Below are 24,296 nucleotides of genomic sequence, written 5' to 3' on the forward strand. Positions count from 1 at the left end.
CCCCCAGCACCCCCAAGTCCTTCTGGGCAGGGCTGCTCCCCATCCCCCCATCCCCCAGTCTGGGCTGATCCCCGGGGCTGCCCCGACCCAGGTGCAGGGCCCTTGTTGAACCTCAGGAGGTTCATATGTGCCCACCCCTCAAACCTGTCCAGGTCCCTGGGGGTGCCAGCCCCCTCCCCAGCACAGCGACTGCCAGCGTGTTACTCGCACACCCCAGTGAGCGCTGCCTGGCTGCCCGACAGCCCGGGGACCCCAGCACGGTGCCCTGCGGCACCCACCACCGCCAGCCCCGCTCCCCACTGCACCCACCCCGTCTCCACCCACCAGAGCCTGGGTCCCAGCGCAGGCACAAGCCCTCAGCACCGGCCCTCAGGGACGTGACGTTTGCCTTTCTCCACCCATCAGGGATGTCCCCCTGTCCCCATCATCTTCCGACAATGACCAGGAGGGGCTCACAAGGAGCTCGGCTGCCCCTGGGCACCCTTGGGTGCAGTCCCTGGGGGGTCAGGGTGTCTCTGGAGAGCCCCAGCCTGGCTCTTCTCCATTTCGGGCAGTTTTCCTTCTCCAGCCCCATCTCCATGACCCGTCCCTGCCCTCCCCAGCCCCAGCCTGTCCCCTGGGCAGCCCCCAGCCACAGGGGATGGGTGCTCTCCCTGCCCTCGGGGTCCCCTGACACCCCAGCCCTGGCTGAGCTCCAGCGTCCCTGTGTGCCCCCGCAGCCCATCCATGTCCCCACACCTGGCCCAGCCCCTCGCCCCCTCCAGCCCCTCTCCTGGGGTCATCCCATGAGGGATCCCCTGGGCCGTGCTCAAGACCCAGACCCACCTCGGAGTCTGGCCTGGGGGTTGCCCAGGAGTCTCGTCACCCACCTGGCTAGAGGGGAAACCGAGGCAGGAGCTGCGTAGGGCAGCTTCCTCACCCACAGCTCATGGGGCAGAAACATGGGGTCCCACTCTGCTGGGGGCTCTGCGCCCCCACACCCCAGTGCGGCACAGGCAAAGCCCCCAGTGCCCTGCCCCAGGAGCTAGGCTCAGCCCACTGCCCTCTGCACCTGGGACTGGGACCCCCACCGTCACCAGGACCCCACTGGGAGCCCACCACCTGCCCTTGGGACCCCACTGTTGCCTGAACCCCCCCACCCATTGCCCGCTGGCCAAACCGCCACCCATGGGGACCCCCGCGCCTCCTGGACCCCCACCCCCAGGACGCCGAGAGGACACACAACACAGGACGCCAGGGAGGTTTTTTTTTTCTCTTTTTTTTTTCCTCTTTTTTTTTTTTCTTTTTTTTTTTTGCACAAAAACAGTACATTTATTCAAGTGTTCTCCAGCACAAGTACATTAGAAAGGAGCTCGTCTGTATTATACTCTTCTGGGCACGAAAGAAAAAAAAAAAAAAAAAAAAAAAAAGGAGGATGGGATGGAAGCGGAACGGACAGACTTTCTACATCTGCTGCACGCATTGACCTTTAATTAGTTCAGAACAGCTATGTCACGAGCAATACTTACACAGATACAACAGAGTGCCGGGCAAGCCCCGCGGGCCAGAACCATACGGTGAAATGCACAGTATTCAGCGGCAATAAATAGAGAAGCGACCCTAAAAAAACAAACCAACAAAAAACAAAAGGAACGAACCGAGAGAGAGAGAGAAAAGTAGAAAATAAAAGGGGGGGGGGGGAGGGGAAGAGCAGCTGGGGACGCTGGGCCGGGGCGGCCGCGGCGGCGGCGCCGGCACTGCCGGGAATGTGGCGGTCGGGCGCGGGCTGAGCCAAATCATAGGAGAGGAGGGTACCAAACTCTACGCGTTTATTCCTCGGTATGAGTACATGATTCCCCACACATAGTTAAGCGTCAGCTACTTCAATGTCTAGGCTAAAACACATGAAATCTCTCGTTTAGTTTTCAAGTACAAAGTTAAAATGCCTTTTTGTTTTTTGTTTTTTTTTTTTTTTTTTAATAATAATATATAAGAGTAAAATAATAGTGCTCTTTGAAACTCCACTACAAGAAAACAAAACAAACAGTCATTGTCCAGACAGCAGACTTAATTTAACAATATATACTTTTAATAAAATGTTTTAGCACCGTGTTTGTCACCTACTCCCTCGGCGGATCTTAAGGAATTTAGGCTTTTTTTGTTTTTTTTTTTTTACTCTCTCATCTAGGGCTGTGCAACAAAATTTGTCTGTTTGTTTTAAAAAAAGATGTAGGTCGGGTACGTTAAAAACTGAACTCTTTCCCCAGGCGTCCCCACGGTCCCCACCACCACCGGCGGCTGCCGCGGAGCCGCCGCCGCGCCCCCGGCACCACCGAGCCGAGCCCGGCGCCTTTCCAGTTGTGCCGCGACAGGAACCCGCTTCCCACCGGCTCCGGCACCGGCTCCGGCGTCCCGGCCACGGGCGCCCGGGGCGGGTGCTGGAGCCGCCTGGGACGCGCCAACCCCACACCGGGCCGGCGCCCCGCGCTGCAGAGCTGGCTGGGACCCGGCGAGGGTCCCAGGCAAGGGCTGCAGGGCTGCGCCAGGCCGGCACGGCGCGGCGTGGCGCGGCCCCCTTGGCACCCCCAAACCCTGCTGCGGGGCCGTGCCAGGCTCCCAGCCGGCGCTGCAGGGCCGTGCGGGACCTGCAACCATCGCTGCAGGGCGGCGCCAGGCTCGCCAGCGATGCTGCAGGACCACGCAGGACTTGCACGCGGCGCTGCGGGGCCCTGCAGGACCGGCGGGCAGTGCTGCGGGGCTTTGCAAGGCTCGCTCCCGGAGCTGCAGGGCTGCGCAGGACTTGCAAACGGTGCTGCAGGATTGTGCAGCACTAGCACCCAGCGCTGCGGGCCGTGCAGGGCCAGCACCCAGCCCTGCAGGGCCACACAAGACTTGCAGCCGGTGCTGCAGCGCCACGCGGGACCTGCAGACAGTGCTGCAGGGCCATGCGAGACTCGCCAACAGCACTGCAGAGCCACGCAGGACTTGCACTTAGAGCTGCAGAGCCACGTAGCACTTGCACCCAGCGCTGCGGGCCGTGCAGGAGCTGCAGGCAGTGCTGCAGTGCTGCGTAGGACTCGCACGCGATGCTGCGGGGCTGCGCAGGACCTGCTAACACTGCTGCAGGGCCACGCAGCGCTGGCACCCTGTGCCGTGGGCCACGCAGGACCCGCAGACAGTGCTGCGGGGCGGTGCAGGACCCGCAGCTGGTGCTGCAGAGCCGCGCAGGACCTGCGAGCGGTGCTGCAAGGCTGTGCAAGACTCGTGTGCGATGCCGCAGGGCCGGATAGGATTTGCATGCGATGCTGCAGGGCCACGCAGGACCCGCAAACAGCGCTGCAGGCCACGTAGCACTTGCACCCAGCGCTGCAGGGCCGCGCAAGGCTGACACGTCCTGTGCCAGACTCGCCCCGGTGCTGCAGGGCAGCACCGGACCCAGCCCCGGGACTGAGCCAGAGCCCACAGCCACGGCTCAGCACCCGGGGCCGGGGGGACCGCGTCCCGCCTCGCCTCCTTTACCACCCGGCAAAGCTGGGCCCCGCGGTGCCCCCCACCGCGGCCACCCCGCGCCGGCTCAGCTCCCCGCGCCGCCCGCATCGAGAGGGGCCTCCGAACCCCCGGTAGCACCAGGCGTGGTGGGGAGGTGGCAGGGGGGGCCCCCGTGGCCACCCCCCCACCCATCCCCACCGCCGTCAGTCCCAGCACCTCAGCACCCCGGGGCCGCTGGCGCGTCTCGCTGCCAATTAGCCAGCACCCCGCAGCGAGCGGCCGGCGGCCCCCGCCCGCATGCGGACCCCCAGCACCTTTCACAGTTAGAGAAGAGACGGCGATGGGCCAGAGACCCTCCGTGAGCCTCCCCCACACCGTAGCACCAGTCCCTACCCCTGCCGGAGCCCCTCCGCTCCAGCACCGGGCACAGGATCCGGCCACCCCAGCAGGCACTGGGGATGTGGGGCAACGCCCCCGCACCGAGCCGGACCCACCGACCTCCTGTGGCACCCACAGCTGCCAGACAAGTAGCACCATCCACAGCAACGCCAGCACCTGCCCGCGTCCTGCCTGCACCCCGCCTGCCCGCACCACGGCTCCCCTCTGCACCGCCAACACCGTCGCGGCTCTTGGCCCCCTGCGGCCGAGGCTGCCTGCCCTCTGCACCAACACCGCCGCTCCCGCGGGATCCCCGCGCCCACCGTGCGCCTCACGGACACCCATCGCCCCACAAAGGGGGTATGGGGCCACCCCCGGCACGGGGCACCGATGGGACACAGCTGCTCCAAACCCACGCTCGGATAGAGGAGCGATGCCCCGAGCCGCCCGGCGCACAAGGCAACGCCGCGGGCAGCACCAGGGTCTCTTCCCGGTCACCGGGGCATCACCCTCCTGCCGGACCAGCCCATCCCCACAGATGTAGCACCAGGGTACGGGGACCCGCAGCCGTCCCCGTCCCGCGCCAGAAGCGCCCCAGCCACGCTTCCAGCACCGCTCCGTCCCGCGCCTGCTCCCTGCCTCCCGCCCTGCCCGTGTCCCTGCCGGCGCGGCACCGCCACAGCTTTCGGCAAGAGCCCGATTCACAGCACCCGTGCCCCGCGCCGCCCCGGCAGCCAGCACCTGCAGGCAGGAGCAGGCAGGAGCATCCCGCTGCTGCCGCCGGGTCGGGGAGGGGGACAACCAGCACCGGCCTGGCCGGGGACGCCACGTACGCAGAAGAGCACCAGTACGTTTGTGCGCGTCGCGGGCAGGGCGGGCAGCGCGGGCAGGGCCGGGCAGGGCAGGGCGGCCGCCGCCGCCGAGGGAGGCGCTTCCTTTTAGGACAGAAAAAGGTTATTGCATGACTCGGGATGGAGATGCTTCCCGCCCGGCCGCCGCCCCGGCCCCCTCCCGCGCCGCTCGCTCGGAAAGGCCCGGCACGTAAGGCAACATGGAAGCTGATGTCTCGACTCACCCCGCTGTTTAAAAGCACCATTATGAAGTCAGGTTGTACAGTAGTAACAGTACCTTTTATATATATATATATCTATATCTCATATCTATCATATATATATAAACTGTAAACAAGAGGTAACAGCGGCTTCTAGGATTTGCTTTCTTCAAGGTTTCCCGTGTGGTAGGCACCCAAAATACTGTAGAAAAGGTGTGTGTTGTGGTGTGTGTGTTCTCGGCTTCCCTGCCAGTTGGGTTGGCTCCATATCACCAGTGAACGGTGCTGGTGGAAAAAAAGAGTGAGGCTCAGTCGCTGGGCGTTGCGGAGCCGGCCGAGCGCCTCCCTGCCGCTTCGCGCTCCCCCCAAGCTCGCCGGGCCGGCGGCCGGGCCGCGAGCTCGGCGCACGCTCGGCGCAGACGGAGCGGGTCTCCTTCGCCTCCGCCTCTCCCGGCTGGGGTTTCCCGCTGCCGTTTCCCCTCCTCCGAGAGCAGAGCTGGTGACGGCATCTCGTCTCGCCCGCTGCTCCGAGAAGCAGAAACCAAACCAACAGAAAAACCCAGCCAGAAAAGAGCGGAAAATTAAAAGGTTACCCAAAAAAAAAATGGTTTTGGTTTTTTTGTTTGTTTTCTTTTTCTTTTTTTCGTTTCTTTTTTTTTTTTTTGTCGTTTTCGTTGGTGGTTTTTTTTTTGTGTTGGTTTTTTTTGTTTGGTTTTTTTTTTTTGTGGTTTTTTTTTTTTTTTAAATAGGCTAAAAGCTGAACATTGGAAATTCAGGAGAGGACACCGAACCCTTTCGCTCGGGGAGACGTGCGCCGGGTTCCCGTCGGGCTGCGAAATCCCGTCTCTCTTCTGGGTGCTGACTCTTCTCTCATTCCGTGTTTTCACTTCTCTTAGCATGGATGGTTTTGTTTCTGACTCGCTCCGTGTCACCAGTTCCTGTCTGTCTCTCTTAAACGCAGGCAAAGTATTCCTTCAGGGGAGCAAAGAGGTGGCGGATCACCGGCACGCTCCAGGATCTGCCGAGCAGTCTCTGCCGGGCCAGGCGGCTCATGTTGGACACGTCTGTGTAATGCACCGGGAAGCCAAAGACCCTGCGGGGCACGGGGAGAACAACGGGGAGCGGGGTCAGGAGGGTGCCGGCCCCACCCCACGCGCGCGCAGCCCCGCGGCGAGCCCGAGGGCGGCCGTGGTACCTCTCCATCTCCGTGCACCACAGGATGTCCTCCTTCTCGTTCATGAAGACGGGGAAATGCTGGTCCTTGCCCTGCTTGATGGAGTTGGAGCGAGTGGTGATAGTTCGCACTTTGCTGAACTGCAAGAGGCACAGGCTCGTCATGCCGTGGGGGGTGGGATGGAGCCCCCCGGCGCGGGCAGGCGGTGCTGCCCGGTGCCAAATCCGAGACTCCCACCCCGGGATGCCGGTGCCATCGCCACGTCCCTCCTCCACCCTCACGGGCCGCCTTCCCTGCAGCCCAAGGAGCCCGGGAGCGCCGGGGCCGGCCGCAGGACCCCACCGCCCCCTCGGCCACGCCGTCCCCGCTCCCGCCGGCCGCACCCTGCGTGCTGGGGCTGACCTTTGCTATCCTGCCATGCTCCAGGCACTCCTGCAGCTCCAGCTTATCGTTGACTGTGGATGCGAGTGGCCTGGGGGGCAGAGAGAGAGGGTGGGCACAGGGTGGCAGTGCTGCGGCCCCGTATCCCCATGCTGGCACCCACATGGGCGCAGGGCGGCTCTGTGAATGGGGTTTGGGGTGCGCTGGGTGGGCAAGGCTTTTCAGGGGGGCTGCAGCAGCCCATGGCAAGAAGCAGCTGACCCCCCGGGAGCCTGCTTGCGGCCACCAGCTGTATGCCACTGTGACCCCTGTCCAGGAGGGACACGGAGGGCAGCTCCGTGCCACCCCACCAGCACGAGGGAGACAGGACAGCACTCGCTGCCTCTGAGGGGGCCACTGCTCTGGGCTTTTGGGGTGTGCTGTCACCCAGGGCTACTTCAGGAGCCTCCAACTGCTCTCACCCAGCACTGACTGGGGTCAGGGGACCCCCAGAGCCACGTCTGGGCACAGGGAGGACCCTTTCTGCACCCTCCGGTGCCTGGTGGCCACCCCAGCCCCGCAGCGGGCAGGCGAGCTGCTCGGCTCCGGGGCGCTCTCACCAACCTGTTCATCCCGGGAAGGTTCCCCCAGAAGTACCGTGCCCTGTGCGCTGCAGACACTTCTTTGGCATCAATCATGACGGGGTTGGACTGTGAGAAGGGAAAGAGGTGAGGAGTCAGCAGGGCTTGGCAGCCTGCAGTGGGGCAGTACCCTCGGGGTCCCTGGGGCCGGGTCCAGAGGGTAGCGGCCCCCCGGCACTCACCTCCAGGAAGCGCGAGATGTCCCTCTTGTCGCTCACCCCCATGGCCACCACGTTCTCGAAGAGCCAGAAGAAGGGCCGGTCGTCGCCCTCCTTGGGCCGGGCTTCGTGGAGCAGGCGGTAAAACTCGAAGAAGAGCCGCCCGGTGCCCTCTGGGCAGGAGAGAGCACGAGAAGGGCTGGCATCAGCGGTGGGGGGCCGGTGGCAGGGACCAGCCCCAGCCTGGTGGGGAGACACCTACCGTAGAGCCCCTTCCTGGCTGGGTTGACGATGGAGAGGTCGTTGCAGGGGCTCCCCCCGATCACCAGGTCGAAGGGGCCCCACTCCTGTATCTGTAAGGAGAGCCCCGCGGTGAGCCGGGCACCGGTGCCAGATGCTGCCCAGGCGGGACGCTGCCGCCTGCTTCGGGGACAGTGCACCCGCCGGGGGGGCACAGCTGGACACGCGGCGGGGACGGATGGTGGCCGAGATCCTCGTCAGGATGGCAAGGCCGTGCCGGTGAAGCCCAGCACGTGGCGATTCACAGGACAAGGGCCCGGACCCGTCTTGGGGGACACAGGGGCGCTTTGGGGGGACCTGCTGCCTGCAGGGAGGGGGGAGCCGCGGGGGGCCAGCGGGCAGGACGTACGTGTTTCTGGGTGACATTTCGGACGTCCCCGACGTACATGATCTTGCCCTGGTGCCTCACCATGCCCACGGTGATGGAGTCCTCGCACACCTCGGAGGCGATGTAGCGGTCCACCTGGATGCCCAGGTCCTTCAGCACCAGCAGGCCTGCAGGGAGTGGGGCTGGGGTGGGTGGCGCGCGGGTGACGGGCCCCCACCCCCTGTCCCCACCCGTCCCGCCCTGGCAGCACCACCATCCCCGTGCCATCCCCCTCCCTTACCCCTTACAAGCGTGGGGACCCCCAGGGCAGAGGGGACAGCAGGGGTTCCCCACAGGAGTACCTGGCTGGGGGTCCCGCAGGTGACACGGGACCATCCACCCACTGCTGACACCCTGATGGGTGCAGGACCCCCCTGCCCCAAGGCTGGACAGTTGTGGGGTGCCCCACTCCCTTCTGGCCCCCACCCAGTCCCAAACATGCCCCGTGGAGGGTCCCTGTGGGGGTGCCAGGCCAGGGACCCCCACCCACCTGTGGCGATGCCGTCGAAGAGCGAGAGCACCCGGATGGGCTTCCTCTTCTCGGCCGGCACTGGCGGGTACACCTTCGGCGGGTCCTGAAAGCCACAGGTGGGTGTCAGGTCGGGAGGGGGGACACACGGGAGGCAGCGGGGAGCCTGGCTGGGGCCGGGGGGATCCTTCCACAGGGGCAACTCACAAACTCCTGGTCGTGGTTGTTGGCGAAGAACATCTGGAGGCGCGAGGGCCAGTCCTCCCGCCGCCGCAGCAGCCCGTAGACGCCCTTATGGCCGCACATGTAGCAGTTCCAGGGGTCCTCCTTGATGGCCGCCTGGGCCGCCCCCGGGCCCACCAGCAGGTCCACGCACTCCACGCAGAAGCACCTGGGAGAGCCGGTGTCAGCGGCAGGGCTGGGCCTGGTGTCCCCTGGCAGCATCCCCCGTGAGGTGCTGGGGAGCGAGCGCAGGCGGCAGTGGGGGACGGCGCCCCTGGCACGGCCCTGCTGTCCTAGCGGGACTAGGGCCAGGCTGCGGCCGTGCCCCTTGAAGGCCAGTGGCAGGGGGGTACACCAGGACCGGCAGCCCTACGCTGGGACCTGCCGCACTGCCCAAACCCCCGCCAGCCCCATGCAGAGACCCGTGGCATCACTGAAACCTCCCAGCCCTACACCAGGACTGGGGCACCACCAAAACCACCCAGTCCCTTGCCAGGACTGGAGCTCCACACCAGGACTAGGCACCACCAAAACATCCCAGCCCCAAACCAGGACCTGCGTCACAGAATTCCCGTGCCAGGACTGGGGGGCACCGCCAAGACCTCCACGGCCCCACATCAGACTATAGAGTCACCAAAACCTCCCCCATCCCCAAGCCAGGGCTGGGGCATCACCAAAACCTCCCCAGCCTCATGCCATGACAAGGGCATTGCCAAAATACCGCACTGGCACCGTGGCACCACCAGACCGCCCCCAGTCCCATACTGAGACTGTGGCATCACCAAAATGTTCCAGCCCCACACCAGGAGCGGCATCACCAAAAACCCACAGCAGGACCGTGGCGTCCCCCAAACCTCCCCAGCCCCGGACCTGCAGCAGTTGTTGTTGCCGCACATGAGCACCTCACGGCCGCCGCAGCAGATGGTGCAGTAGGACTGGTAGCCGTCGTCGTCGTACTGGTACGCGCACTCCAAGAAGCAGTTCTGTGGGAGAGGCAAGGTGTGAGCATGGCACGGCCCGAGCCCTGCACCAGGGACACCGGGACGCAGCTGCCAGGCCGGGCACCCTGCGAGGGCACCGGGGCAGCTCCTAGCAGGGAAACCTCCAGGACAGGGTGTGTGGGGGGACCCGTCCGTGCCCGCGCGCCTGATGCCGGGGCTGCCCGTGCCGTGCCGTACCTTGCAGTTTTGGCACATTCCTCCGATAAATAGAGGGTGCTCCAGGGTCACATTGAGGCTCCCGCAGGAGATGCAGATGTCTGGGGGTCAGGAGGGAGGGGAGGCATTACCCCCAGGCTCTGCCACCCCCCGGCACCCTGCGCTGGGGTGAGCCCCGTGTGTAGTGAGCAGCCCGACCCCGAGCCATGTCCTGCTGCGCCCCCAGCCCCAAACTGCTGGCACCATCAGGACAGCCACTGCGGTGCGACAGGGATCAACCCTAGGGACAGCGGGGCAGGGCACCCACCACCTCCCCGGCCCAACAGCCCCCCCCCAGCCCTGCCTCGCTCCATGCCCAGGCTCAGCCCTTCCCATGCCGGTGACCCCAGCCCTGGGCGGCATGTCCCAGGGGTCCCCACCACCACCTGGGGCAGTTCCCGTCACATCGTGGCTACTGCGGTCCCTGCTCCCAGCCAGGCTGAGGGGTGGGACGTGCCCATCCTCTGGCCCCTTGAGCTCCCCCTGCCCCCCCACTCCAAGCCCCCTCTGCCTCCCAGCTCTGCAGCCAGAACTGGTGCCCCGCTGGGGAGGGACCCTCCACCCCATCCCCATCCCTGGGGGCGGGATGCATCCCAGCCCTGGAGCAGGGCATTGCCCCACACTCACCTTCGATATTCCTGCATTTCTGCCGGACCTCGTAAACCAGCCGCTCTGTGGAGGGAGAGAGGTGTCAGGGTGGGGGAGGTCTGCCTGGTGCCAGCCTTGCCCCAGCCAGGTCCCCTCCACACAGTCCCTGCAGGGGGGTGAAGACAGGGGACCCCCGGGAGGCCCCTCAGAGAAGGGGACCTGGCCCACAGCAGCTTTCACTGCACAGCCCCCCATGGCGAGCACGGCCCTGCAGGCACCAGGACTAACCCCAGCAGGGTCACAGCCAAGCAAATCCCTGCGGAGGTGGGGTGAGCGTGGGACCATCCCCAACCCCCCAGGTGGTACCTCGGGTGCGCTCATCGATGATCTCCTTGACCTTGGGCTTCTCTGTTGTGCTTTTCCTGGGTTTTTTGGCGGGTGGGGGTGGTGCGTAGGCAGCTGCTTCTGGCTCTACCCACATCTCCGTGTAAACTTCTTTGTAGGGGTTTCGCTCCTCTGCAAGGGGCACATGGGGTCCCATCAGCCCTGCGCCCCACAAAGGACCTGCCAGCCCCATGGCGCTTCCTCCGCCCAAGGCTGCACCACCCCAGCGATGCTGGAGCCTACGGCCAGGAGTCCCTGGGGACACTCGCCAAGACCACCGAGCGGGTCTCCGTCCTGCAAGCAGGGCCCCACACCTCCCCTGGCTCACCTTCGGGGGGCTCCAGGCCCTTGGGGCCAGAGGGCTGGAAGCCGCCCAGGGCCCACTCGATCATCTGCTTGTTCTGGATCTCCACCACCTTGGAGGTGTCTGTCTCGTCGTTCTCGGGGCATGCTGGGAAGATCTTCCCCGCTCTACTGCTCGCCACCTGCCGGGGGAGCCACAGGCCCAGCCATCACCCACCAGCCCTGCTGAGGGGGTCCTTGCCCTCAGTGCCCCCCACCGCTGCTCCAGACACTGCCTGCACTGCCCAGCCAGGCAGCCTCCAGCCCCAAAGGGACCTACACAGTCATACTCCCCCACATCGCCCCGCAAGAAACCCAACACCTCCCAGCACTGACAAGACAACCCCAGAAAGCCAGCCCTGTCCTCCAGCATCACCCCATGGGGACTTCAGCACCTCCCCAGAGACCCCGACCTCGCCTCACCAGCTTCCTCAGCAGACCTCCAGACACCCCTGGCTGGGACAAGAGATTCCCAGACACCCCCAAAATCTCCTTAGGGAGTCCCTAGATCCCCCCACCCTTTCAAGAAGCACTCTTGTGCTCCCCAGGACACTGCTGGGAGCAGGAGAGGCAGGGCTGGATCCCAGTGGGGTGGAGGACCAGCTGCCTGCTCCCGCAGACCTGGCCCAGGGACAGCAGGGCAGACCTGCGCAGGCACCGATGTCCCCCTGAACCTCCTGGCGCTGGAGGGGCCGGTGCTAGCCCCGCAGCTGCTGGTGCTCACCTGCAGCACCTCGTAGATGGCTTTGCGGTACATGGGCTGCTTGTTGTAGGTGGCCTGGTGGAAGGCGCTGGCGAAGGAGCTGAGTGGAAGGAGCTTCTCCACACACACCTGAGAGAGGGGAGACGGCCCTGAGCTGGCTGGACGCCTGGGAAGGGGCGGGGGGGGCTGCCTGGATCCCCACCCCACAGGGGCGACTTACCACTGAGAACTTGCCGTCCCCAAACCACATCACCCAGCGGGTGCCCTCGGCTGCCCGGCTCCGACCCGTCATCCACCAGGAGACGATGCGCCCGGGCCACCAGGAGAAGCCGCGCAGCTTGCCCCACACCAGCTCACCGATGCCGAAGCCCCGGCCGTCCTGCGTGGCAAGGAGACGGGGGGGGAAGGTCAGAGGCCGGCAGGGAGGGGGTGCCCCCATGCCCGCAAAGCCCCCCTTCCCTAGCCAGCCATGCCCTCACCTCGTACTCGGGCTCGTCGTCGGCTGACTTGGAGGTGTTCTTGTCGACGGCGTCGGCCACCACTGGCTCAGGCGTGGTGGCCACGTTGGGCGAAGCGGGGTCGGTGGGCTGCTGCGAGGCGGGGGGGCTGGCCTCCTCCTCCTTCTGGGGCTCTGCCCGCGGCGTATCCTCCACCACGTTCATCACGGCGATCACCTTTGCCTTCTTCTCCGCCTGGGGAAGGGGGCACAGACGCGACACACCGGTCGGGGCAGGGCTGCGGGGCACGGCTCGCCTGGCGCCCCGAGGTGCGGGCGGGGGTGGGCAGGGTGCCCTGGGCCAGCCCGGCTTGGGGGGCCGCACTCAGCGGCACCACCCAGCGCCTGGCACGGCCCTGCGGTCCCCTAGGGCAGCCCCCCGCCCCAAAGCAGCGGGGTGGTGTCCCAGCAGCCTCCCTGGGTGGGCCTGGGCCCCCCACCCCGGCGCCCTGGGGTGCTCGCCTTGGTTCCCGTGCCTCAGTTTCCCTCTGCCCTCGGAGGGGGGCGGCGTGGGGAGCGTTTGCCGAGGTGCCGGGGGGAAAGAGGCGGCGGCCATCCTCATCCTCCCCCCAAAAAGGGGCTGCCCCCCCCCCCCCCCCGAAGGTGGCTGTCCCCGCTCCCAGCCTGGCTCCCCCGGGCCGGGGACCCCAGTCCACCGGCGGCACCCCTGACCCCGGGCACCCCGCGCTGTGCCCGGACCGAGGGGGCTGAACTGAGCCGAACAGGCCGAGCTCCGCCGGGCCGGGGCCGGCCTATACCCGCGGCTGGGGAGTGCTGGGTTGAGCCGAGCCGAGCCGGGCCGGGCCGGGTCGCCCTCCCCGCGGTGGCCACCTACCCATGCGGGCTGGACGCCGCGGCGGGCCGGGCCGAGCCGAGCCGATCCGATCCGAGCCGAGCCGAGCCGGGCCGGGCCGAGCGGGCCAAGGTGAGCCGGACCGAGCCGAGCCGAGCCGAGCCGGGCCGGGCCGGGCCGAGGTGAGCCGGACCGAACCGAGCCGGACCGAACCGAGCCGGGCCGCGGGGCACGGCCGGCGGTTCTTTGTCTGGGCTCCCCGGGTCACATGGTGCCTCCCGGCCCGGCTGGTTGGCTGCGGCGGGAGGGGCCGCGCGGCGCCGAGGGGACAGCCCGGCTCGGCTCTGCTCGGCTCAACTCGGCCCGGCTCGGCTCCGCTCGGCCCAACTCGGCTCCGCTCGGCCCGGCTCGGCTCCGCTCGGCCCGGCTCGGCTCCGCTCGGCTCAACTCGGCCCGGCTCGGCTCCGCTCGGCTCAACTCGGCTCCGTTCGGCTTGGCTCAGAGAGCTGGGATCGGCTCCATTCGGCTCGGCTCAGTCCGGCTAGGCTCGGCTCAGCTCCGGCCCGGCTCCCCGGTCCCTTCCCCGCTCCCCAGGCCCGGCCCCGGTGTCGGGCGGCAGAGGAGGGCCGGGGTCTCCCCGCTCAGCTCCCGGACCGGGCCCTCGCGGTACTCACCGGCCCGGCGGCAGCGATCCCGTCCCGGCTGGGCTGGGCTGGGGCGGGCTCCCCACCGCGGGGCGGCTTTTGTCCCGGGGCCGCGGCCCCCCCGGCCACTTTGTGCCGCGGAGCGACGGGACGGGGCGGGGGGCGGCGGCGCCCCGGGGGGCCTCGCCCCGGCACGGCAGGAATCCGCCCGGGGGGCTCCGGCCGCCCCCCGCCCTCCCGCGCTGGCACCGGGCGGGACCCGCCGACCCATGTTCGCCCCAGCAGCACATCTGCTGGGGACCGGCTGGCTGCCTGCTCCGGGCTGGCACCAGCCCCGCTGCACCCGTTCGGCCCAGTACGGACACCGGTGTGGGAGCAGCCGGCCCAGCTCGGCCCAGCGGCGCTGGCTGGGGAAGGTCATGTCACCCAGTTCAGCCCAGACCCACACGGCACTGGTCTGGCACGTCACCCAGTTCAGCCCAGACCCACACAGCACTGGTCTGGGACCGCATCGCCCAGTTCAGCCCAGACCCTCACGGCACTGGTCTGGCACGTCACCCAGTTCAGCCCAGACCCACACAGCACTGGTCTGGGACCGCATTGCCCAGTTCAGCCCAGACCCTCACGGCACTGGTCTGGCACACGTCACCCAGTTCAGCCCAGACCCACACGGCACTGGTCTGGGACCGCATCGCCCAGTTCAGCCCAGACCCTCACGGCACTGGTCTGGGACCGCATCGCCCAGTTCAGCCCAGACCCACACGGCACTGGTCTGGGACCGCATCGCCCAGTTCAGCCCAGACCCTCACGGCACTGGTCTGGCACACGTCACCCAGTTCAGCCCAGACCCACACGGCACTGGTCTGGGACCGCATTGCCCAGTTCAGCCCAGACCCACAACAGCACTGGTCTGGGACCGCATCGCCCAGTTCAGCCCAGACCCACACGGCACTGGTCTGGCACGTCACCCAGTTCAGCCCAGACCCACACAGCACTGGTCTGGGACCGCATTGCCCAGTTCAGCCCAGACCCTCACGGCACTGGTCTGGCACACGTCACCCAGTTCAGCCCAGGCCCACACGGCACTGGTCTGGGACCGCATCGCCCAGTTCAGCCCAGACCCTCACGGCACTGGTCTGGCACACGTCACCCAGTTCAGCCCAGACCCACACGGCACTGGTCTGGGACCGCATCGCCCAGTTCAGCCCAGACCCACAACAGCACTGGTCTGGGACCGCATCGCCCAGTTCAGCCCAGACCCACACGGCACTGGTCTGGCATGTCACCCAGTTCAGCCCAGACCCACACAGCACTGGTCTGGGACCGCAACGCCCAGTTCAGCCCAGACCCTCACGGCACTGGTCTGGCACACGTCACCCAGTTCAGCCCAGACCCACACGGCACTGGTCTGGGACCGCATCGCCCGGTTCAGCCCAGACCCACACGGCACTGGTCTGGGACCGCATCGCCCAGTCCAGCCCAGGCCAACACGGTACTGGTCTGGGACCGCATCGCCCAGTTCAGCCCAGACCCACACGGCACTGGTCTGGGACCGCATCGCCCAGTTCAGCCCAGGCTCACAACAGCACTGGTCTGGGACCGCATCGCCCAGTTCAGCCCAGGCCCACACGGCACTGGTCTGGGACCGCATCTCCCAGTTCAGCCCAGGCCCACACGGCACTGGTCTGGGACCGCATCGCCCAGTTCAGCCCAGACCCTCACGGCACTGGTCTGGCACACGTCACCCAGTTCAGCCCAGACCCACACGGCACTGGTCTGGGACCGCATCGCCCAGTTCAGCCCAGACCCACGCGGCACTGGTCTGGGACCGCATCGCCCAGTTCAGCCCAGACCCACACGGCACTGGTCTGGGACCGCATCGCCCAGTTCAGCCCAGACCCTCACGGCACTGGTCTGGGACCGCATCGCCCAGTTCAGCCCAGACCCTCACGGCACTGGTCTGGCACACGTCACCCAGTTCGGCCCATCAGCACGCACCCACACCAGTACTGGCCCAGTCTGGACCCAGCGGTCCCAGCTGAGGCCTGTCCGCCTGCTGCACCCCCAGCAGCGGGCTGTCCCGCAGCCAAGAGCCGACCCTCCCCAAATGACGTTCCCGGACTCCGGCCCCGCCAAGGCACAGCCCTGAAGAGCCGGACAGCCCCCGCAGCCGGGGTGCGTGTGCCCCCCACAGCTGGGCACCCCAAGAGGTGGGACTGCCTGCACCGCGCCGCGTGCTCGGAGGCCGGGCTGGGCACTGCTGCCGGGGCTGCGCCGGTGCCACGAGGACGGCGGCTCCACCATGTCCCCTCTCCTTCGCCATCGCTGGCGGTGGGTGGGAGGGGGCCCTGCGGGACCCCCGGGTGGGAGGCTGAGCACTGAGCGGCTCGGGGGCACGGGCAGCTCCTGCAGCACCCATGGAGCAGGACCGAGCTGCGGCACGGCTCCCGCGGGGTGCCCGTGTCACCCTCCCGGCACGGCGGCGTGTCTTAGGGAGCGAGTTTTCCCCTGATGCTGAGCAGAGGAGCCCAGGCGGGAGCCACGGTGGCAGCCCCAGGCTGTGATGGGACATGTTTGGGGTGCCCGGCACCCCAGGAGGGACCCTGCCAGCACCCCGGCAGGCTCTGCTGCCCTCGCCGCCCTCCCTGCCAGCCCCGGGGCAGGGGGGTCCCAGGACCCCCAGGCAGTCGGTGTCCCGCAGATCGGTGGCTCCTGAGCTCCGGGACCCCTTTGTGTTGCAGAGTGGAGGGACAAAGGGGCGGATGGCCGTCACCCCGGGGCATGGGGCTGTCCCCCAGGTCGGAGGGCTGTGAGGCTGGGAGGGGGGTGGCAGCAGAGCCCTGCTGCCCTGCGAACCCCCACCCCGCCCAGGGGAGCACCTCGGCCAAACCGCCTCACCTCGGGACCCCGAACACCAGCAGCAGGGCTGCACCCCAACGCCAGGCGAGCTGCACTGGGGGTGACAGCAGCCCACGGGCACCCCGACCCCTCCAGCACCCCTCGGCCGTGCCAGAGCAACAAAGCTGCTTTGGGGACCTGGAATAAAGTCATCGGGACAGGAATCACCCCTGGCAGGAGGATGGGGTGGGTCACGTACCACGGCTGGGGGATCCTCGGGCAGGGACCCCCCCGGCAAGGGGCACCCAGGGGCACTGCGGTGCCGTGGGGGGAGCACGGGGCACCCCCTGGGGCTGGGGCCATGGGAAGGGGCTCGAGGGGTGCCAGAGAAAGGCTGCAGCCAAAGGAGGGGGGAATGGGGAAGAAGCCCCAGCAGAGGCCTGGGGGTGACAAAGCTGCTGGGGGGGTGCTTCTGCTTTGTCAGGAGACAGGCAGGAGTCAGGAGAGGGAGGAAATCTCCCATCCGCCGGTTGTTAAAGCAGAGATAAGCCTGGACCGCACGTCCAGACAATCAACCGAACCCTGGCCCTCCTGCCCTCGGGCCACAGGCAGCTCTGCCCAGCCCCTGCCCCTGCATCTACACCCCCCCCACCTGCTCCACCCCCATCCTCATCCTCATCCTCATCTCCATCTCCATCCCACTGCCACCCCCAACCTCATCTCCATTCCATCCCCACTCCCCCCCCCATACCCTGCTCCATCCCCATCCACATCCCCACCCCACCTCCAGCCCCTGCTCCATCTTCATCTCCATTCCCATCCTCACCCCACCCCCATCCCCATCTCCATCCCCATTCCCGGTCCTTGTCCTTGCCCCACTCCCACACCCATCCTCATCTCCATCTCCATCCCATCCCCTGCCCCATCTCCATCTTCATCCCACCCCCATTCCCATTCCCTGTCCTTGTCCTTGCCTGGCCCCATGCCCATCCTCATCTCCATCCCATCCATCCCCATCCCCATCCCTCCCCATCCCCATCCCCATTCCCTGTCCCATCCCTGCCCCACGCCTGGCACAGGGTTAGGGGTGCGCAGCCGACACCAGGGCCCAGCTGAGGGTGCCCCAGCACAGATGGGCCAGGGCCAGTGCCTGGACCTGTGCGTTACTGCTCCGGCTGCAGCCCCAGTGCTGGCCGGCAGCAGCGATGGTCCTCAGAGGCTGTGGGGGGTGAGGAAGAGGAGGGAAGGCTGGAAGGGGCCAGGCCATCCCCATCCCCATTGCAGCAGGGCTGGTGACCCCAGACAAACTGCTGGGACGCCGCCAGGCAGCCTCTGCCCCCCCAAATGGCGCCGGGGCATGGGTGGCCGGTGTCCCTGCCGCAGGTGGCTCGGGACACCGCCAGCCTGCTTTGCTCGCTAAAAATACGCCCCAGAGGTGACTGATTACAGGTTTGGGGACCTCCGCAGAGAGGAAACCGCCGGTGCTGAAGGGCTCCAGTTTGGCGAGACAAGGCAGGGCTGGCGCCGGCACCGGGCAGGTTTGCCGGGCACGGGGGGCCGTGCCATGGGGGTCCCTTCCTGGGGAGGGGGTCCTGTCCCACGGCCCCTGGCACCCCCAAAGGGCCACCCCCCTTTGGGGCATGGCCAGTGCCGTATCGGAGCACGGCCAGCCCGGCGTCTGGCACGGGGAGCTCACCAGAGGGAGGGAAAGGGCAAGGCTCCCCCCAACGACGGAGCCACACGGGCGGTGGGTGGCATGTCCCGTCCCCGGGGGCTGCGTCGCTGACACCACCGGCAAGTGACAATTGGTGCTGGGCAGGCGGCTCCCGGGCGGCTGTCAGCTGTGATCGGGGAAAAGGCTGCTCCAGCCTGAAAACGTTTCAGGCTTTCTCCCCGTAATGAAAAGAAAACACTTGTTCTTATTAGAAAAATAAAGGAATTGAACGCGGCTAAATTCAGCATTGTTTGAGAATGAGAGACTCCTCAAAAGAAGTATTTTGATTTTTTTTAGCATTTTTTTCTCAATTATTTTTGGCTGACGAGCGATTCTGGCTGACCTGAATCCGCATGTGTTTTGGCGAGTGAACTGTGTGTTGGAAAATTGTTACTCGGCGGCCGCAACCACCAGCCTCCCCGGCCGTGCCGAGCCGTGGTTCACCCCGGACGCTCAGCACGGCGCGGCGCAGCTGGGCCTGGGCACTGCCAGGGCAGCCCCCACCGGCCCGTGGCCGGAGCCCATGGCACAGGGGCCCGTCCGTGGCTCTGCCGGGGGCGGCTGCGGTGCTGCCAGCGGCCAGAGCACAGCTGCAGGCAAATGCCTGCATCGCTGGTGCCCCCTGCGCCAGGCAGGGGCAGCAAACCACGACCCCTCCAGGCACGCAGCCCACTCGCGCTGGCGGTACCTCCCCCCCGCCGGACACCCCCCTGCACGCCCTGGCTCCGCAAGCCCACCCTGTGCCTGGCTAACCTCTGCCCGCCAGCAGCAGCCGCACACGGACCCTGGGTCCAGCGGTGACCCCCCCACAGCCCCGGCTGTGGCAGCCCCGCTGGGCCGGCAGGACCCCCTGTGCCTGTGCCGGCCCCCCACGAAGAGCCGATCCACGAGATCCCCTGGCACAGCCACCCCAGCCATGCCCTGTGCCCCATGGGGACACCGTGGCCATGCCCTGTGCCCCACAGGGACAGCGTGGCCGTGCCAGCTGTGCCCTGTGCCCCATGGGGACATTCAGGCTGTGCCAGCTGTGCCCCATGGGGACACCGTGGCCGTGCCCTGTGCCCCATGGGGACACCGTGGCCATGCCCTGTGCCCCACAGGGACAGCGTGGCCGTGCCAGCTGTGCCCTGTGCCCCATGGGGACATTCAGGCTGTGCCAGCTGTGCCCCATGGGGACACCGTGGCCGTGCCCTGTGCCCCATGGGGACACCGTGGCCATGCCCTGTGCCCCACGGGGACAGCGTGGCTGTGCCAGCCGTGCCCTGTGGGATGCCGCGGCCATGCCAGCCTTCCCCCGTCCCCACGCAGTGCCAGCGTGACAGTGCTCGACAGCGCAGGACTATAAATAGAGCCGGGGGCGGCGGCGGCGCAGGGGGGACCTGTTGCCAGGGAGACCCACTGGCAGCGGGGGACGACACCGAGAACGGGGCGAGGGGGAGCAGCGGGGACGCTGGTGGGCATGAGATCCCCGGGTGCCTGCAGAGCCCCTGCCCCACGGCCCCCCAAGAGCGTCCGGCGGCACCGCAGCCTGCCCGCAGCCCTGCGCCTGCGCCGGGGCTCCCGCCGCCCCCCAGCCTCCCGCTGCTACCCCCGGCTTCACTGATTTCGGCTGCGTCACGGCGCGCGCTGGTTCCCCAGGAAACCGGCAGGAACGGCACATCCCGGCACATCCCGCGGGAGAAGGAAGGGCCCTGCGCTGCCCGCACCGGTGGCTGTGCGCACTGGGCTCCTGACCCCCGGCTTACGGTGGCCCCCGGGGGGGGGACGCAGGCGGGAGCGAGGCTGCCCGCCCTGGCCATGGCGCGAAAGCCGGGTGCAGGCAGGGCAGCGGCACCGCCGCAGTGCTTGCACGGCGACCGCCCGCCCCACTGCCAGCCCCATGGCACGGCACGGCACAAGTCGGGGTGCCCTGCGGTGGTGCCTCCCGCCCGGGCCCCCACCCTGTGCTGACCACCCCTCGTGCAGCCGGTCACCCCGGCACTGCCGGCGGCTGGCAGAGCGCTCTGCGCGTGCCGTGTTTTGCCGGAGCTTTGCCTGCCGTCGTTAGCAACGCCACAAGTAGCTGTGGAGACAGCTAGACACCGCTGTCTCTTGGGGTGCTCGGACCACGCAGCGCCACGCAGCCCACCCCAGCATTGCCGCCACGCCGCCCCGCCCCCCTCCCCGCCCGCTCCGGCGACGTCTGGCTCCTTACCTCCCTTTTCCAGCGGGCCAGCCACTCGTCCCGCTTCCTCTTGCTGATGTAGTAGGGGTCCCCGGCCTGGAAGGTGTGCCGCTGCATGGGCCGCTGCCGCAGGCTCGACTCCCAGCCCAAGCCGCCGCGCAGCCGCCCACGGGAGCCCTGCCGCCAGAGGGAGAAGAGAGGAGGCTGAAGGCCACGGCTCCAGCGCTGCGGCGGGCACCGGCGATGGCAGCGCAGTGGGAGCCGTCGCCCGGGACAGGCAGGGCTCTGGGGAATGGTGGTGGGGGGAACGAGCGGAGCTGCTCGGGCGGGGCTGGAGATGGGCACCCCATTTGTGCACGCTGGGACTGGCCGGGGCAGACGGGCACGGGGGGAGCTGCCTGCCTGGGTGCGCACACACACACACGTGCACACACACGTGCACACACACACACACACACACACGTGCTCTGGCCCACATCTGCACCAGGTCCTGGATGCGCCAGGGCCCGGCACCATGCTGCGGCTGGCTGCGCCTCGATGGCACCGCCGGCACCGTCCCGGGCACGGATCTGCCCCAGGCCGACATGCTCTGCCCGGGCACCTCGGGGAGGCGTGGGGTCAGCCCGGGCAAGCGCCGTCCCACGGGCAGGGCAGGGTGGAGGGGGGTTCACCAGCCTGGCCGCGGCTCGGTGCTGTCCGGTCCCCAGCAGAGAGGCAGGCACTGCCTGGCTGTGTTGGGGTGCAGGAGCCCAGGACCCCCATCCCGCTGGGGACCCCATCCCTGCAGCTCTTCCATGGCCGCCGGTGCCGGGGGACCGGGGGGTGCTGGTTCCTGCGGGCACGGGGAGCACCGTGCTGGCTGGTGGGGTGCCGCGCTGTGCCCGTCTGCTGCGGGTGCCCCGGTGGGGGCCCAGCCCTGGGACATACTTGCCTCCATTTTCAGGGTGTCAAAGTTGTTTTCTTCCTTCTCTTCCTTGCCTGCACACAGAACAGAGAGGAGCCATCAGCCAGGGGGATCAGCTCGGTGCTATGGGGCAGGGCACCCTGGCCCCCGCGGGGGAGAAGGGGGCCCACCTGGGACCCCCAAGCCTGGCTGGGGGCTGGCCCTGGGTTGGGGAAGGGCACCCATCACCACCGTGTGAGGCCTGGGCTGTGCTCCCGGGAGGTCGCCGGCTGCTGGGACGTGAGCTGGCTGCTCCTGCGCCCCCTCCCCGCACCCCAGCTGGGGGGTCTGGGGGATCCGGAGGGTCTGGGGGAGCGGCCCGTGCTGGGGCTGGGGCAGGCAGGGGAAGCGTGCGGAGCCCCACCAGCTTCCTGTGCTATCGGCACATCTCGCGCGCTGCAGGTACGCGCCGAGCCGCTGCCAGGAAAGCGGCTAAAAATAACCCCGACCGTTTCTGGGGTTGCAAACCTCCGTGCGCCCCGAGCAGCCGGGTCAGAGCGTGGGGTGTGCCGGCGTGCGCATGCGGGGGCACCCACCCGCCCGTGCCTCGCCGCGGGCACTGCTGGGGCCGGTGGGTTCCCGTGCCGGCGAGGGGACCTCCCTCCTGGGCGCCGGCATCCCTCCTGGCTGCGGGGCACTGGCTGCCCCGGCACAGACGTGGGCTGCAAGGGAGGGGCTCAGTCAGGACCCCCAGTGTCCCCTTGCCGGCTGAACTCGAGTCCTGTTTTGCTGCAGGGTGCAGCCACAGCACCCCCTGGATGCCCACCCAGCCCTGCGTGACACCGGGACAGTCCCCCGCAGCTGGGTCATGGGGACCTGACCCCACCACGGCAGCCGTCCCCTGCTCCAGAAGCAGCAAGGCCGGAGCAGGACAGCGGCCGAGAGCCCTGCTCTGAGTGCCGGGGGGCAGTGGGGGACACGAGCCAGGGGTAGAAGTGTGTGCACACCCTGGGGGTGCCCAGGCACCCTGTCCTCCTTGCCCTGCCCACAGGCATGGGGATCTCAGGTGGGGAAACTGAGGCACGGGAGAGGGGACCTGGCCTGTTCTGAGATGCAGGTCCCCTCCGTCACTGGGTCCAGTGACTCAGGTGCTGGGACTGGCCAAACTGGGGGGCACTGACCGAACTGGGGACATGCAGCCGGCATCCCCGCACCCTCTGCTGCTGTGCCCACTGCGCAGCCGTGGGGCAGAGCCCAGTGCCAGGCCGTTATCGGTGCCAGGGCTGCCGCAGCGCCCTCCTGCGCCGGGCCACGGTGGCCCCACGGCTGCAGCTTGCTGCCTGAGCATCCCACACGTGCCCAGCACGGCCGGGGCTCGGCAAAGCCCCCGGCCTCGGTTCCTGCCTGTCCCAGCATCCCGTGGCAGCACCACGACCCACGCTCTGCTGGCCTGCTGCACTGACCGGCCAGGACGCAGAGCTACTGACCGACGGCAGGATCCCGGCTGAGACTTTCCCCCAGATTTCAGCAGGGGTGGGACCGGGCGGCCCAGCCAGACACCAGCTGTGTTTGCAGGGAAGCGCTGGAGAAGAGAGGAGGGCAGGGAAGAGCCTCCAGATGATCGAAAGCACCTGCCCGGCAGGAACACAGGCAGCTGCCGCTCTGGCTGGGCGGTGAGAAGAGCAGGAGGATGAGCACCATGCGCAAGGGCGCTGCAGGCAGGTCATGCCGAGGGAGGATGGGCTCCATAATGCCAAGGGGAAAGGCCTGAACACCAGCCCGAGACTGGAAGGCGAAGCTGGACCTGCTCATGGCACCCATGTTCATGGTACCCACGCTCATGCACTGTGCTCAGGGCATCGTGCTCGTGCTCCTGCCAGTGCCCGCTGCTGCCAGCCTCTGAATCCAGAGCTCTGCCCTGCAGGGGAGCTGGCAGCAGGGCACCCCCGGGGCTGCCTCCACCCCATTCCACGCTGGTCCCCACATCAGGGTGTGCTGCGCTGACCCACACTGTCTCAGCCTGTCTGGTCCAGCTCCCCTCGGCTGCCGTGGTCAGCCTGGCTCTGGGGCTGCACCATGACCCATGCCTGACCATGGCATGCCCAGCCCAGCAAGCTCCCCCCAACTGTCTGTACCGCACTGCCAGCTATGGCTTCTCCGCTCCCTCAGCTGCTGCTCTGTGCCTCGTGACTGCAGCAGCATCTGCATCGCCCCTCTCCATCCAGCCCTGCCTCATCATCTCCATCCCAGCCCTGCTCATCCATCTCCAGCCCCGTCTCTCCCAGCTCCAACTCAGCCCTGCCTCTCCCAGCTCCAACTCAGCCCTGCCTCTCCCAGCTCCATCCCAGCCCTGTCTCTCCCAGCTCCAACCCAGCCCTGTCTCTCCCAGCTCCATCCCAGCCCCGTCTCTCCCAGCTCCATCCCAGCCCCGTCTCTCCCAGCTCCATCCCAGCCCTGTCTCTCCCAGCTCCATCCCAGCCCTGTCTCTCCCAGCTCCATCCCAGCCCCGTCTCTCCCAGCTCCATCCCAGCCCCGTCTCTCCCAGCTCCATCCCAGCCCCGTCTCTCCCAGCTCCATCCCAGCCCTGTCTCTCCCAGCTCCATCCCAGCCCCGTCTCTCCCAGCTCCATCCCAGCCCTGCCTCTCCCAGCTCCATCCCAGCCCCGTCTCTCCCAGCTCCAACCCAGCCCTGCCTCTCCCAGCTCCATCCCAGCCCTGCCTCTCCCAGCTCCAACCCAGCCCTGCCTCTCCCAGCTCCAACCCAGCCCCCTCTCTCCCAGCTCCATCCCAGCCCTGCCTCTCCCAGCTCCATCCCAGCCCTGCCTCTCCCAGCTCCATCCCAGCCCTGCCTCTCCCAGCTCCAACCCAGCCCTGCCTCTCCCAGCTCCATCCCAGCCCTGCCTCTCCCAGCTCCAACCCAGCCCCATCTCTCCCAGCTCCATCCCAGCCCCATCTCTCCCAGCT

At 67.6% G+C, this 24,296-nt stretch overlaps 1 protein-coding gene across 4 annotated transcripts in view; it reads right to left on the reverse strand.

Moving 5' to 3' along the window:
• Positions 1–1,361: 1,361 nt before the first annotated feature.
• Positions 1,362–24,296, reverse strand: part of DNMT3A (DNA methyltransferase 3 alpha) — a 48,351-nt gene continuing 25,416 nt past the window's right edge. For 2 of the 4 annotated variants that reach the window (XM_075086342.1, XM_075086341.1), the window contains exons 5-23: positions 21,382–21,428; positions 20,481–20,627; positions 12,281–12,493; positions 12,022–12,180; positions 11,823–11,930; positions 11,085–11,241; positions 10,739–10,888; positions 10,412–10,456; positions 9,767–9,846; positions 9,459–9,571; positions 8,574–8,757; positions 8,388–8,472; positions 7,880–8,025; positions 7,493–7,583; positions 7,255–7,403; positions 7,056–7,141; positions 6,474–6,543; positions 6,093–6,211; positions 1,792–5,990 (exon numbers count right to left, since the gene is read on the reverse strand). In XM_075086342.1, coding sequence (XP_074942443.1) covers positions 5,849–5,990; positions 6,093–6,211; positions 6,474–6,543; positions 7,056–7,141; positions 7,255–7,403; positions 7,493–7,583; positions 7,880–8,025; positions 8,388–8,472; positions 8,574–8,757; positions 9,459–9,571; positions 9,767–9,846; positions 10,412–10,456; positions 10,739–10,888; positions 11,085–11,241; positions 11,823–11,930; positions 12,022–12,180; positions 12,281–12,493; positions 20,481–20,627; positions 21,382–21,428 — 2,291 coding nt within the window. In that variant the 3' untranslated portion in view covers positions 1,792–5,848. Of the gene's footprint in view, positions 5,991–6,092; positions 6,212–6,473; positions 6,544–7,055; positions 7,142–7,254; positions 7,404–7,492; positions 7,584–7,879; positions 8,026–8,387; positions 8,473–8,573; positions 8,758–9,458; positions 9,572–9,766; positions 9,847–10,411; positions 10,457–10,738; positions 10,889–11,084; positions 11,242–11,822; positions 11,931–12,021; positions 12,181–12,280; positions 12,494–13,132; positions 13,481–20,480; positions 20,628–21,381; positions 21,429–24,296 lie in introns of those variants that run through there. The other 2 variants (XM_075086343.1, XM_075086344.1) reach the window with 2 other exon arrangements.

This window comes from Phalacrocorax aristotelis, chromosome 3 (genome assembly GCF_949628215.1).
Source record: "Phalacrocorax aristotelis chromosome 3, bGulAri2.1, whole genome shotgun sequence".
NCBI lineage: Eukaryota > Metazoa > Chordata > Aves > Suliformes > Phalacrocoracidae > Phalacrocorax > Phalacrocorax aristotelis.